At 38.2% G+C, this 16,450-nt stretch overlaps 1 protein-coding gene across 4 annotated transcripts in view; it reads right to left on the bottom strand.

The window, feature by feature from the left end:
* LOC149186820 (altered inheritance of mitochondria protein) overlaps positions 1 to 16,450 on the bottom strand; it is a 106,588-nt gene that overhangs the window by 68,743 nt on the left and 21,395 nt on the right. For all 4 annotated transcript variants that reach the window (XM_089411147.1, XM_089411148.1, XM_089411149.1 and 1 more), the window contains exon 2: positions 10,992 to 11,164. In XM_089411147.1, the coding sequence (XP_089267273.1) occupies positions 10,992 to 11,164 (173 nt within the window). The remainder of the gene's footprint in view (positions 1 to 10,991; positions 11,165 to 16,450) is intronic.

Below are 16,450 nucleotides of genomic sequence, written 5' to 3'. Positions count from 1 at the left end.
TTCCAAAGGGTGTGAACCTCAAGGGTCGTGCTTCTTGGCCTTGCTAGCTGGCCTGGGCCGACTTGACCCGCAAGCCTACTTAAAATTAAATTGAAATATCCATTGTGCCTTTTAATTATTCTCACGCACCCGACACAAAAACCATATGAGAAGAACCTCTCGATGCTACCAAATTTCAACACTCCCTCTTAGCGAGTGAGTTATTTCCATCCCTTCAAAGTATCTCTACTTTCCACACTGGAACACAATCATTTTCCATTGTTGCTCTCTAACATTCATCATATGGTTCATCCTTCGTCACTAAAACATATAACCTACTATAAGAACAGAACCCTTCTTCGAAGTGTCCCTGCTACTAGAAGCCTCCTGCTGCTTCTTTTCCTGATAGACCTTTAAGCCAATCCATGGCTCCTTCTCAGATATGAAGGTCTCCTTTGATGCACTCTTCCGGGATTGTTGATTCTCCCTCTGAATCAACGAACTCCCTCTGCAGCTTGAGTCCCTCAGAGTCTTTGTAACTTTCTTCTTTTCTTGGTTAATAGGTTTGTTGACCCCAAGAACCATTCCTAGGCTAAATTTAGATTCACTAGGCTTGAGCATCACCTTTCCATCCTAAAACACAACCTCAAAGCCCTTAGCATCAATAGTTGAGATTGAAAGCAAACTGCATCTGAGCTCCCATATCCAAAGTAGATCCTTTACTCGCAACAATCAACCTAACTTCATCTTGAATGGTACAGTCCCTATTCCTATGACTACATGTTGACTCTTATCACACGTTAGAGATCTACGCCCCCCAAGTCTGGTCTATTTCCTTAGCTAGAAAACATAAACACACTAAAAATGCCTAACTTCAAACAATTTTGCATAACAAAATATACTAGCAATTAGATCAATGATAATATACAAGAGTTTAATGCCCAAGCTTGTTTCTTATCATTCCTTTAACAAGAAAATCACAGGGCTCCCGTACTAGGAATTATGGCCCTTTATATCCCTGTACAATGCCAAATACACAAGTCTGTCCTTTGACTTAATACCTAGGGTTGAGGCTTTGTCCTCAAAGCCTTTCCTGCCCAAAATACAACACTGTGGCAATCCTTTTCCCACCTTAAATCATCAAATAGTAATTTACATACCTAAGCAAGCCCCTTTAGCCCACGGTCCTCGGTTGTCCCTATTTTCCTCCGCAGCTAGATTGTTGCCCTTGCAACCAACACTTTTCTCCTATAGTCAGCTCCTTCTAACCTTTGGTCTGTGGATTTAAACTTTTAGCAACCCTCCTTATGTCCCTGGCCAACTTCTATAGGTTCTCAGCCTTCTTGTAGCAGAATTAGGGTTGCGACCTATCCTAACACATATAAGGCATGCCTCCTTGCTGTTTACGGCTTGTTGCGGCCTCCTTGTTGTCTGTGTCCCTCCTATCTAGTTGCGACCTCCTTTATCTTCCAAAACCAGCCCTAATCCACAAAAAACTCTACCTTCCTTGAGTTGCCCTTTGCTCACTTCCTTTAGACCTACAAGTCCTTTTGTTTCCTTTATCACCACGCAAGAAGATGATCCATTACCTTTTTGTCCCTTCTATTTATACCTTCCCAAGGGGTGTGAAACCCCAAGGGTCATGTCTCTTGGCCTTGCTGGCCCACCTAAACCGACTTGACCCTCAAGCCTACTTATAAATAAATTAAAATATTTCTTGTGTCTTTTGATTATTCTCACAGCCTTGACACAAAAACCATGTGAGAAGAACATCCCGATGTTATTTCAACAATGTGCAGACAATCTTCTCATCCACATCTAAGCTACTTTGGCCATGAGATTTTTCTTCCCATCCTTCTCCCGGTTATTCGAGTTGAGTTTTGGATGTAGTTTTTGAAACTTCTCTTCTATATGACCATCAATGTTATAGTGGTTGTTGGGATCTTTGCACTAGTGTGTTGTGGCTATTGTCTTTTTGTCCTTCCCCCTCTTCCATTTCTTCTTCCTTTCCTTGGAAGTTTCTTAGTGTTCCTTCTCCATCGACCCACTTGATTGCCCATTCTTTTGGCCTATGTTTTCCACGGATTGTGTCTCTACACAAGCCTCATCCACTATTCTAGGTTTGAACATCACTTGCTTCCATAGATGGCTATGTAGACCCCCCAAATACGTGAGTACGTTTGGGATCTTGGGAGAGATACCCATCATTATTGCCATCTTCCTAAATTTTGTGGTGTACACTTGTACAATTTTCCCCTGTCACTGCCTGAAGTAATGCCCCCAAATCCACTACATACATGACAGGGTAGAACTAGGACTTTATGACAATTTTGAAATCCTATCACTTAGTCATCGAAAGATCCCCCTCATGCCTCAAGGTTTTCGTATGGCTCTCCCACCAAGTCAGGGCATGATCCTCTAGTTCCAAATGGATGAAAGAAATATATTGTTCTTCCTCTGAAATCCTATCACTTAGTCATCGAAAGACCCCCCTCATGCCTCAAGGTTTTCGTATGGCTTTCCCACCAAGTCAGGGCATGATCCTCTAGTCCCAAATGGATGAAAGAAATATTTTGTTCTTCCTCTATGTGATGAACCCTAAAATAAACTTCTAACTATTGCAACCAGTGATTTAATTTCAAAGTGTCAATCTCACCTTGATATGACTTGATGTCAATATTCGCTTCCATCTTGAACAAGAACTATCAATGGTTCATGGAACTCAAGTCGGGTTGTTCTTTTTCGGGCTATCTCTTAGCCTCCTTCACTAGTTCTTCTCGATCCCCCGACTTTCCCTTTGTTCTAACCTCTAAGTTGGAACCTCCATCTTCTCTAATTCCAATCTTGTTCATCGGAGCCACTATAAGGGTTCATATCATTGTTGATTTTTGAACCTGCCTTTCCAAGCTTGAGAACCTCTCCTTGCAGAATCTCAAGGGTTATTAATAGATTCGTCGACCATGGGTGGGCTTTTATGACTTTTTGCTTAAACCGATCTAGATCCCTTGCAACTTCTTACAAAATACCCAAAGACACCTACAATGATACCAATATGATTCGTAAATTATTGTGGATATTCCACTAGACAATTCATCACAACATATATAATAAAGAAATTTATTGAACTCCAAAAACTGTACTGTGAGGGTTATTTTTTCCTCAGATTTATGGAATTATTGAGTTATTTTTTACTACATATGCAAACAAAATATAAATATGCAAAAAATAGAGAACAAACAAAACAACCACTCACAAAACCACAATAACACAAGATATGACCTAGAAAACTCATTTGAGAGAAAACCTTGTTGAAAGGTGAGGCTACTCTTCTCTCTTTTTTTTTGAATATAAATGGATGCATTTACAAAGGAGTGAGACCTCTAGCCCATGGACTACAACAGAACACAAACCCTCTCTGTTTTCTCTCTCTCTTTCTCTATCCACTCTTGACTACTTTGCTCATCTATGGAACAAAATACACTCGAATAGAATGGAACCCCTTTTTCTCCTTGTGGTCTAGTTATAACACAACTCGATAGCCTACTAGTGATTAAGTTTGACTCCTTCAACTCTTAACTATAGTTACAATATTATCCCTTCTATCTTCATCATTTTCACTTGGCCAGACCCTTTTCCATGAATAATGGTGTTAACATGACATCCTTGAATCATGGTGGTCAAAACACGAATGTCAACTTCCAAGTGGCATAACTTTTGTATGCGAACATTGTTTAATGCCTTTCTTGTACCACTGGAAAGGTATTTCAATGTACAACAACACCAAGGGGTCTAGCACAAGAGAGAGTTTTTGGATCCCAAATAACTTCTGGATATGCCTCAAACTACCTCTAGAAGATTTAAAACCCCAATTCGCCAAATTGGGACCCATTGATAAAATGGTCCTATGATTTGATTCCTCCTATTTTTCCACTCTAAAGCATGAATATGGACGACAATAATATAATGATCCAATCCAGATCAATACTAGCTCTTCACTATTAACCTCTTCTCCAACTACTACAAGTTGATCACAGAGTTTGGTAATCATTATCAAATAACTAGTTATAGTATTTGTCTTGATCCAATCCAGATCAATACTAGCTCTTCACTATTAACCTCTTCTCCAACTACTACAAGTTGATCACAGAGTTTGGCAATCATTATCAAATAACTAGTTATAGTATTTGTCTTGATCATCTAGGTGACTTTGAGTTTATTCCTCAAAAGTGTCTTCCAACCCCTTTCTCATTCTAATATAGAGTGACTATAGAATCAAGCATCTCCTTACATGTGTTTGTTCTAACGATGTGAGAAATTAGGTGATCCTCACCAATTCGACGATGACTCACTTCCCCTTGGACATCTTCTTGTTGTATTCTGCCAATAAAGAAACATCTATAGGAAGTGTAACCTTCTTCTCCACAAGATGCCAAAGCTCATGCTCCTCCAAAAGCATCTAAGCCAGACACTTCCATGCAAGGGGCTTCTAATCTATCTTCGAATTAGAGACTAAAGGTCGTCATACCACTACTTTTGTAACACGCTACTAGAAAAATCATATCAAAAACCTAAAACCTTCTAATAAGTCCAAATCCCAAGTAGACACCCTATTATCCCTCAGAAGGTAAGGAGATGTTTGATTCTCTAGTCACTCAGAAGGAGGGTCGAGATTGGCCTCGAATCAAGCTAGTATTTGTCCTCAGTCAAGCCTTAGATAGGCCAAAAATTTTCTCAAGAGAAGCCTCAAAGTATGCCTCAGTTGACCTCGGATAGGGCCTCGGAACAAGGCTACGATTATGTCGCAGAACTCGTCCTTTCAGTGAAAGAAGAATTTAAGTCTGCCTCAATTGTGTCCTTTAAATAAACCTAATCAGCCAACTTTGCTTCCACAGTTTCGTTCTTAGAAAACACTTGAAGGATTTGATCTTTTAGCCTTGGTCATTATGCTTCATATCTCAAATCTTTTCTTCTATTAGCTTCGAATTGCTCGACACATCATCCTGGCTTCTCCATATAATTGTGAATGCAGACATATCAGGATCGGGGAGCTTGCTTCCTACAATGCTTTCTACAAACATAACACTTGACCAAAGCAATATGCTTAGCCTTACACAAATCAATAATGTGCAATGAAATCAACTAAGTCAGCTTATCAAAGTTTAGATGTCAAAGTAAAACTAATATCAAACTCATTGATATCACAAATTCTTTGGACCAGGTGACCGATAGAGCTCATATCCAAATATCAAGTTACAACAACTTTTTATTTTCCAAGCACTATCCAATCAAACTTTATCAATTCGTACTCATGATCATAGCATAAATCATTTCTGCTACTAAATATGAATGGATACATCAGGGACAAGTCATATGAGTTTCATTCATACAAGTTTCATCCATTCATAGTGAGATTGTTGCATATTGAATCACAACTGTTTATACTTCAACCAATGTGTCAAAGCTAATGATGTCAACACAAAATACCAATATAAGTCACTATGCCCATAGAGCATTGTTATCAAGGCAAATCATCAGTAGTCAAATCAAATCATTAGTCATCAGGTCAAATCCCAAATTTGTTATCAGTTATCACAATGAGATCTACAAGCTAAAACATATCTTAACATTAAGTCAAAGTTGTATATCATTATCAAGCATTACGTCAAAACTCCAAACGCTGCTTATCTATATCAATCGGCCAAATCTAGTTAAACCCTTGCAACTGTTATCAAATAGTGTCATACAGAGGCCTCAATGGTTAAGTCATAATGACATATTGAGATGCATATCCCCGTCACCTGCAAACACAAGTTTAGTCAAGATATTCACATTCTCTATAGTAAGTCAAACATTCAAACTTCCCTGCTCATAGGACATTCTAATGTCTGCTCCATATCTGTAAGACTGTCATACTGTTGGTGCATTCTTGATTTTATGGATAAGACTTTAGCTTTGTGACCTTCAGGCATAATTGCACCCATAGGCTTTCTTCCATGTGGTTGAGAGGCTATAACTACACCCTCAAGCTTGCTTTTGTGCAGTTGAGGCTTAGAGTAAGGAAAACTCTCTTCTTAGACCAAAACTTGCTACAGACCAACAATATCAGATATTTGTCTATTCATGACCATAAATCATACTTCAACAGTAAAGAATCTTTTATACATATAATGCAAATGATAATAGGATCTTATGGAGAGTTTCTCCCTCTTAATGAGTAGCCCCTTCAGCCATTAATATTCAAGTCATCAACTTGTCTATAATACTGTCATGCATCAATAGAACTGTTAGATCATGGAATTGAACTATATCAGGTTCTAAAACATATATCCATGTCAGCATCAACTACTTCATCATCCTATATGAACATGGCATCAAACTTTCATCAAAAGTTAGAGTCTTATGATTAGGGCAGCAGACAAGTGTAACATCATACTTCAAGGATCATGAACACAATAGTACTTTCATCAAGTCAGGTCATTCAATTTTACCATATGTCATAATTACTAAGCTCATCAAAACCTAACCACGGTCAACAAGAAGATCATGAATATCAATCTCATTGTTACACTTCTATCATCATGGTTATCATGCTTATCACAAGCATTATCAATAGTGTCAAGCTACCATATATAAGGATCAATGTGCAAGCCTTCTTTATGAGATCAAGATATCCAAAATAGTAGATGTTAGCCAAACATAAAGTATATCAATATATCAAAAATCAATATTTCTAAGTAGCTTCATAGAATCAAGAAATTCATCATGTCTAAGAAGTAAGATACTTGTTCAATACCAAGTGCACCATTTCATCATAAGAACCATGAATCCAAATCACTTTCATATGTATGTATGAGCCATTTGTGAAGGGGCCATTCTCATCAAACCTTAGGGCTTACTTGTCCATTCAATATTACAGTTGAAACATAACATTGAAACAATACACCATACATACCTTGTAGTATTCAGATACTTGTGCACCTTCTTATTTGACATTGGCAGCAGGAGCACTTTGTCAACTTCTTTGTCATGGACAACTATAGCTCTTCTCTTCCTGCACTAGACATATTTTCCTGCATCTCAGATGATCCTCAAGAAGGATCCACTTATCACATCTCATCAAGAAGTTAGAGGTATCCAAATACTCACATATACATGCAGGAAGTATAAGTAATAATCAAAACAATAATCAAATCAATAAGTCTAAACAAAAGTAAAGACATAAAGGAGCACCATAAATCGAAAAATACTTATCTTTAATGAGAGGTGATCATCTCCCTCTTGAACTAGCCTCCGGGAGCCATCATTATCCATTGTCCACTTGTTGCCTTCAATATATATTCATCAACAAGCAAGCCTAATAGAAACTATCCCATCTAAGGCATCATCAAATCTATCACAAGTGCTTGAGCATCTTCACATTGACCATCCTAGGTTTTCTAGATTTCATATCTCAAATCTCTGCCATAAATCGGCGTTTCTCTCAAACTCTCACCTCATAATATCCATCACACCATAATAGCCAAATTGCCTAGGGTTTCCTTCAAACCCTAGAATGTTGGACATTGGATAAACCAACGCTCGTCGTGTTTTTCGCAACATGCACTAACTGCCTCTCGTAGATCCTTATCTCTAGTGATGCGATCGTTGACTAACACCTACGGGTTTTTGTCTAATGGCAACCGTGATTCCCAACAATTGGTATCAGAGCGTAGGTCACGAGTTCGATACACACCCGACTTGCGTTGGGGGGAGATTGTTGGACATTGGATAAACCAATGCTCCCTATGTGTTTCGCGACATGGACTAACCGCCTCTCATAGATCTTTATCTCTAGTGATGCGATCGTTGACTAACACCTGCGGGCTTTGGTCTAATGGAAATTGCAATTCCCAACATAGAATTCTTTTAGGTCTCCTCCATTTTCTCATGCTTCCATCAAAGGTGTCTTCATAGAGGTTATCTTCAATAGCTTTTATTCAGCCCAGCTCTGATCCCATGCTAATTTTTTTAAAGGCTATATTGTTCTTTGCTTTGATAATTGCATTTTATCATTTCCATATCATTTTCATCCCATGACATCATAAAATTATTCAGATTTACATCATTATTTAGCAACATATGCAACTATATAGAAAGAACAATATCATCATCAATGCAGTGGAGAATAAAGGAACAATAGAAGAAAAGCATTCACACATAGGGACCCCAAGGTTGGTCAGAGACCAAGCAAAACCCACTATGGGCAAAACCATTTCAAATTCTTTTTCTTATTAGATTGTCATTGAATGATTCAGCAAAAGATAGTACAATGATCCATATCTTCTTCTTTTTTTCTTTTTTGATTACAGTGGAATCGGCAACAGGGGCAACCTCGCGACTCGCGTTACACAGGGTTGATTCTGACCACTACCTCAATAACCACTGGGAGCTGCACCTGCCCCTCTATACAGCTCCAGGATAAGTCCGGGGGATTTGAATTTGTGACCTTCAGTATGGAGCCCGCCTTTCTAACGAACTTCACCGCATTGTGATTACCAACTCGCCTACCCCGTGGGGGCTACAATGATCCATATCTTCATCCATACAACTATCCAATTATCCAGCAAAATCAACTAAACAACATCCATGAAATGAACTCAACAATGCTCATACTCAAAACCCTAGTTCAGAAGCCTGTAATGAACTATCATTGTCTGCAGTCAACTGTCGAACATTGTGGTCAATGAGCGGAAACTTTGAACAACCGAAATTTCAACCTTTCGGTCCCAGTCGCATGGAGGAAGAGTCATGCGTGCAACGGGGAGTTTCCAGTGGCTCCCTTGAGCCTATAAGCCAGCACTTGCAATCAAAATCAGCCTTTGGAAATCCTACGACTGTGACTCAGAAACCCTAGATGCCAGTCGCATGGACGACGTATTGTGCGTGAGACTGAAAAGCTTCAGTCGCACGGATGAGCCAGCTAGCGAGCGACTACAGTCGAGATCTCTCTGTGGCACGCCTGCCGCCGGACCCTGCAGTTTCTCTTTCGTGAGAACCCATTCTTTGTGGACGTGCCTCAAACCTGTGCGAACCAAAACCAAGAAAGAGAATAGAAGAATGTCTCATGATGATGTCCAAATGAGGTTGAGGACACTTGCATTTATAGTCTTCCAAGGGTGTCCAATTTGCTTTAGCGCCGACCTGATCAATATGTATATGTGGGCTTTTAAATCAAAAGCACACTTTCCCTTGTCCAAATTTGTTGATCTTTAAGTTGATTTTGGTCCTCTCGAAAAGAGGAATTCAATGCAATCATCATCTCCATCAAATGAGTTGTCCAAAGTGGAATTTGCCCCTAGTTGCCAATTTTAACAGAAATCACATACCAATTCATGCAAAACAAGATTTAGAAGGGAGCAGTACAGCTCCAATATGTTCTCACAAACTTGGATTGGTGCAAAATTCCTTCGTCAATAAAAGGCAGTGTTGAGAAATGTGGCATGAACAAGAACTTGCATAAGTTTCAATGTGAATGTGCACAAATTGGCTTGAGACATTCTGAAAGTGACCACTAAGAAAAAAGTGGATAATCAATTCTATTTTGTAATTCACTTGGGAAAAAGTGAAATATCTAATGTTTTGCAGTTACTTAACCTGGGGAATCCAATAAAGTGTATTTAATACTTCAATACATTAATAACATAGATTTAATCCTACATCTCAAGATGAGAATAGATTTTTGGCAGATTAGGATTATTCGGAAATGCATAAATAACACTAAATAGAAGAGGTAAATTACAGTTGAGCAGATCTAGTGAGCAGGAGAGATGCTAAAGTTCAAGAAGGAAGAGGTTGTACAGCAGTAGGCTATACATCACAAGGCCGTGCAGCAGGACGTACAGCAGGCCATATGGGTGCTGTTTTTCTTGTCTTTAGTGCAGACTGCACTGCTCTTCAGCAAGCCATACAGATCTGTTTTTTGGGTAATTTGTTTGACCAGCTGCTGGTTTAGCAATCTGTGGGGGGCTACCTTGTAAGCTTTGACCTAAGGAATGAGAAGATGAGTTGTAGGAGAAATCATCTGTGTATGTGTGTATCTCATTTATGTCGCTGTTTATTTTTCCAGCTATTGTGTGATTAATGCTATGTTCAAAAATTAAATTTCAGCAGTTAAATAATTCAGTTTGATTTGTTTTCTTTGACATCATAAGGACATCTGTCATCTAGAGTTGAGAATTTGACGTGCTGGAGGAATGCACGTGCCCTCTTGCTCTCTCCTTTACTGTCCTGCCATTGCACTATTTCACGGCCTCTGTTGTAACAAATTCTGAATTGCTGCTGCTGCCAGTGCACCTCAGCAGCTGAAAATTAACACTGTTGGAGAAACAACACAAGAAAACTCTAACAATATCCAGATGACAAGTTACCAATCATTCCATTGGCAATCTCTAATGCGGCAATGCCTAAAAGGCCTCACGAGGATACAAAAGAGAGATTGGACCTCACAGGGGTAAACAAAACCCTTGATACACCAAAATAACCAAAAAAGGTCAATGATGGTGACATCCGCCTTTTGTAGATCCAGCAACTCTATATGCATATTTTTGATTACTTTGTCTCATCCTACAGGGCTTTTAATATCAAACTTCAAGATTTTGTTTGAATGCACTTTTTAGTAAGCCTCAGGCATTGGAATTATTTCAGTTTAGATTTAGCTAGTTAAGATAGCAGGGATTTTTCATTTACAATACCCTATTATGACTTTATGACGTTGTTCATTTTTCTTGATACCAACATCTCTTCAGGTAGGTTGCATTATCTTTTAATTATTAAATCACTCAAATCATATTTCAAAACAAGGCATAAACAATTGGTTCATTGTGATAACTATACAAGCAATAGAATTACATGTTGACACACTTTTACCTATGTTGCCTATCAAGAATCGGAACTCTTGCATAGGGAACATCAAGCTACGCAACAGAACAATGATAAAACAAAGTGCTTAAAATAATAATAGAGAATGAAATTACCTCGATGCCTACACAAAATGGCAACTCTGCCTGTGGATCTTGTTGGTCAGATGAAGAATCTTTCTTGTCTGCAAAAACTGAATAACCAACACAAGCATACTTGAAGTCTGACAAGCTCCGACCCTCTTTTGAAGCAGCTTCTATATCTGACTCTGGTTCAACATAATTTGGTACTGTTCACAAAACATACATATATGATAAAAGTAAGCATTTCTCTTGTAAAGCTCTTAAGACCTTTAACTGAATCACAATAATCTCTCTCTCTCTCTCTCTCTCTCTCTCTCTCTCTCTCTCATACATATACACACACGTGCACAAATGAGGATCAGGACCTAATTAGAGAAGCATAGATGGAACTTCAATGACTTTTCCAAAAAAGCAAGATGCAAGCAATCAAACTTGAAATTTTTAATCATGCCCACTAAAGATCAAAGTAGGTCAAAGGGGGAACAAGTGGTTACAACCAGCAATAATAACCAAACCAAAACAGAGAGGTGCAAAAGACTCCCCTAAAATAAGATGAAATGAAATGAAAAAATACTACAATAGCAGCAGAACATGAAATGACATAAGAATAGATGTAGAAGTAGGTTATCCCAAGAAGGAAAACCCTTTAAAGTGAACAATGACTAGGAAAGAAAAACAGTGGTAATAAGGGATTGAAAGGTAGCCAGAACAAAATAATAAGAAAATGAACACCTATGAGGTAACACCATCTATTTACCCAGCTTGCAACAAAATTCAAAAGCAGTGCATGGTAAGCCCTAGACAAGCCCCATGTTAACCCTAAAACTCCTTATTAAGCCCAAGATATTGAGTTATTACATTTCTAATATTATATTACGTAGGTGTTGTAGCAAACAACCCCCCATTTTATATTTAATCATAATAAAAAATGGGGACCCTTTTAAATTTTTAAGTTATATTTGTCTATTTTTCATTAATATTTCATTCTTCAAAAAACTCAAAAGTCTTCAATTTTATATTTTGTTAATATATATATAACTTAAGACTTGATTTTACGCATTATAAATAAATTATATATTAATAAGGCCAAAGGCTAGAACCACTACAGCCGAGCGATTTTAAAAGGCCAAAGTATAATGCTATTTGCGTTAATAAAACCTTTTAATTAAACCATCGCATTTTTTGTTTTACGGCTTGACATGTTGCCCGGAACCTTTTTCCCCTTCGCAAATAGCTCCTTTCCCAAGGATCAACTTCTGGGGTGATGCAAGCATCCACAAAGGCATGGTATAGCGGACCCCCCCATCCACATGACATAGTTTGTCTCACTTATTCACTCCACATCCCGCCATCAGGACATGTCATCCTGGCTCATCCTTCCCTAGAGATTTCATGTGCTCTCCCATTCAAAAGAGTCGAGGATAAACTCCCGAGACAGCTTAGCATAACACCTTTGCTTGTAGGTCCCCCTCTCGCTTCCACTTTCATTGTCTCATTGGGCCTTTAATTCCCGCCTCCACGTAACCTCGAAGCATACCATCCTGGAACTTTTAACATGCGCTCCTCTTATTCTTCTGGGATTCCATCTCGAAGATAACTCAGCTTATCCATGCGGCATTATATAGGCCCAAAATGCTTCCTATTGGATCATGTGTGTTCACCTTTCATGTCATCCCGACATTCTCCTTACGCGCACTCTTTGCTTCTTCTAGGATTTAGTTCTCGTGCTGACGTATGGGGCCACAACAACTACCAACTCATTGCTCAACCAAATCAAATCGTGCTACCTGTCACTCCCGAGCAACTGTCATATTGACATGGAAAATCAAAAAGCATGCCCAGAATTCAACTTTTCTGTACCTACCACTTTTCGTGTGTTTAACTCTCGCATGCAAAGTTTAATCATTTTATGGTTGATTGCAGTTATATTTAATTTATGCGTTTTATCACGTTTAGCTAGTGAATGACTTTCTAACCTTGGTTTTCCCCTATAACAGCCTAACACCTTCGCGAGCTCTATTAAATCTTCCGAAATGGTGAAAGCAAAGAAGAAGAAATGGGTCCAACCGCCAACAGGGCCATTCCTAAAAGTAATTGATGAGAAGTTGCTCCATTCCTTCCTCTTTTCCGATACTGTGTGCACGACAGACTTTAGAATTTTGTCCTGGAATGCAACGTATAATTTATTGGAAGAAGAATTACTAGCAGAAGATTATTCAAAGCCAACAGTAGCAACCATAGAGCAAGGTGGCAACAAAACTTCTGAGACGAAAATCAAGATGCCTCAAAATGTCGTCTGCACAAAATTGTTGCTCACCCCAAACTTCTTCCCTACACTGATATGATTCGCTGGGTGGTTGAGAACGTGGATATCTCGAAGGGGCAATTTGTCACTTCACAAAGCATAATCATTGGCTCATTCAAGCCAGAACACCTTCATGGTATGTATCATCTATCTGAGCCATAGCTAGTATATAATTCCCAGTTTGTTGATAGTATTATGAAAGAAGAATGTAACAATAAGGAGAAAGAACTCTCTGATCTGATTAGAGAATGGAGAAGAGACCCTGGCAAGCATAAGGAGGAACCATACCACAAATATTTCGTACAGTCCTTAAACCCTTCTTTTTGTTATGTAGCCTCTATGTTATGCAGGTTATTTGCTTACCAGAATGTCTCACAGTTTCCGTTACACTAGGTCCCTCTTATCCATATGGTTTTTGATCGATTTATTTTCAATTGGGCGCAAACCTTATCTGACAATATTTCTAAGCATATTCTTTCTTTCCGCACCAAACAGATGTCCACCCATAATCCCCCTTTTATGTCGGCCTTCGTAATGGATGCCATCTGTTTCTCCTTGGATTTTCCAACTATGGGCTGGTAATGGATTGTTGCTAATCCTCTACCCATTCACATTTATCATAGTAAACTATGCGAAGAGAATTATTTCGACTATTTTTATTGAATCTATCAACCTGTCATGATTCCCATTTATCGAGCTTCAATTCCAAGCCTCCAAGAATGTCTACAACCGTTATGGATTGTTTATTAAGAATTCAGGATACGTGTGGAAGAACTTTTTACTTATATTAGGGTTTGGGGAAGTAACAATAGATGACATGTTTTACCTCTTTATGTTCCTGATAAGCTCTTATGCAAAGAGGTTGCTCACCAAACAGTTGGAATAGGGATAACCCTTGAATTAAAGAAGGCCTCCAAGAAATTGTGGCCCAAATTCCCCTTGCAAATCTACAGAATTACATTCATGCTTTAAAAGAACTAAAATCTTTATATGAGTTAAAATTGGCTACTATTCCTACAAATCCGCATGATCCTACCAAGCTAGTCGAAAATTTAATTGTTGATGCAAATATTAGGAAATATGTTCATGAGACCAATCATTATGATGAACTATTCTAAGGAGCTTCTTCTTATTTATCTGTCTACAATAAAGCTAAACAGTTAGCCCCAGACAGCTATCAGCATTTTCTAGTTTACATGGATACAAGAAGGTCTACTTTGCCACTAAATTTGCTAAAATTGCCACAAGGAGAAGGTATATCAGAAAAAGTTGCCAATTCTTCAACACAGCAGGCCACTCCTCAAGTAGCCACTCTTGTTCGGGTTTCTTCTGTGGATTCTCAGGAGAAAACTACTTCAAAAAACCCAGTGGTTAATGTTATTATCAAGGATTGGCAAGCATTTGTAGAGATTACTTCAGAGCCGGTTAAACCAGTAGGGGAAACAACAATGCCTAAAACAAGTGTTACAGCTTTCGCTGGACAACAAGCAGTTGCAATCTCCCCTAATGCCTCAAAGATCATTCTTGCAAGATCAAGTGTTATTGCTAAAACGCCTATGAGTTCTCGGCCTAGCGTAGAGACAATTCCTGCATCTCCAAATGCTATTATTCAATTGAACATCGGAGAAATACAACCCATAGAGGTATTCTACAGTACAAATCACAAGGCCATTCTCAAAAACCGTAGGAAAAAAAAGGTCATTGAGACACAGATTTCAACAACTATTGCTTTACCAACAACCCCTTTGGAGATAGTTTGGGAAGGCACATCAACAACATCAGATGAGGAACTTGAGGAATTAACTCAATATGAAGGGGCTTATGTTTCTTCTAGTGTAGACAAAGCAACCAAAGTCAAAGAATTTATCACGCAAAAAGATGAAAGAATACATTATCTAGAACAACACTCCTCACAGGCTCAAGCACAAGTGCAAGCTCAAGTTTCTCTGGTTAGAAGCCAATATGAGTCTGAAATTAAGCAGAGGTATGACAAGATAGGTTATTTACAAGAAAAGATAAGGTAGATTGAGGAATATACTTCAGATCTTGTTAAACCTAAGCATGAAGCTCATGAGTTAAACCAACATCTTGAACATGAGCAACAGCTCCTCTGTAGTAAATTAAGCACAATTCAAGCTTAGGAAAAATTAGTCAACACTTTTCTTTATGTTATTGATATTGAAAGCCAGTACGACAAAACAAAGCACAAGCTCAATGAGTTTTTGCAATGGCAAGAAGATCCTAAAAGTTTATTTCTAAACTTGCCCAGGATTAATGGAATGCAAAAGTCTATAGTGCTTCATGTTTGGAAAGATAATATATACGCTTGGTTAAGAAATTGATAAGAGATGTTGAAAGAATGTCTAATTTTGTTGTTCAATAAATCATTCAATCACTTAAGGAAGCAAAAATATTATCAAGTGATTCAGAAGAGACACTCCCAGAGGCAGAAATATTAAAAGCAAAATGGGAAAATGAAAGGGTTGAGTATCATGAAAGGATTGAACAATTAACAAAAGTAAATTTCTAGTTTACCTAGGAATTCCTCATTAAACCGCATGGTTACCTTCAAGTAACTAAAGTCATCATTGAACAAGCAACTCAATTACTGTCATCCTTGCAAGCTCAAGTATTCAATTGTCAAGTGAGCATTAAACCTCACTCTCCTCCTAGGCTAGCACATCTTCTAGAAGTCTATCAGGGATGGCAAACACCCACTGGCTTTTCATCAACAGTTGTCCTCCAGAGTTGAAGATTTCATCTATTTTCTTCTAGTTGTTTTTGCTTTAGTTGAGAGAATATCAGATATGTAACTATTCTCTCTTTTTGTTTGAAAACTATTTAAACAATAGGTCAAAACCTTTCATTGTACCTTTTCATTATAATTGTACCATTTGTCTCCTATATATATTCTAAGGACACCTAATCTTAGAATCATCTCATCTTGTCATATACATTGTATTCATTGTAAAAGGAGGTCTCCTCTTCGAAGGGGATTGTATTCATTTATTTTTTATCAATTTCAAGGTGTTGGCATGATTACATTTGGTATCTAAGCTTTGTTCCTAGGGTTTTGTTGCTCCAAAAGAAATATCTTGGCATTTTCGCAATAATTTTTTTCAAGGAATCTTCAAACATCAAAATTTTGAAAAGACTGAAGAAAAATATCTAAGTACAAGAGGTAAAA

The sequence above is a fragment of the Pinus tabuliformis genome, chromosome 3_1, assembly GCF_031772625.1.
Source record: "Pinus tabuliformis cultivar Carrire ecotype Pingquan chromosome 3_1, CPIR1, whole genome shotgun sequence".
In the NCBI taxonomy this organism is placed as follows: domain Eukaryota; kingdom Viridiplantae; phylum Streptophyta; class Pinopsida; order Pinales; family Pinaceae; genus Pinus; species Pinus tabuliformis.
The sequence above is the reverse complement of the archived record's forward strand: the minus strand, read 5'-3'. Positions and strand labels throughout refer to the sequence as shown.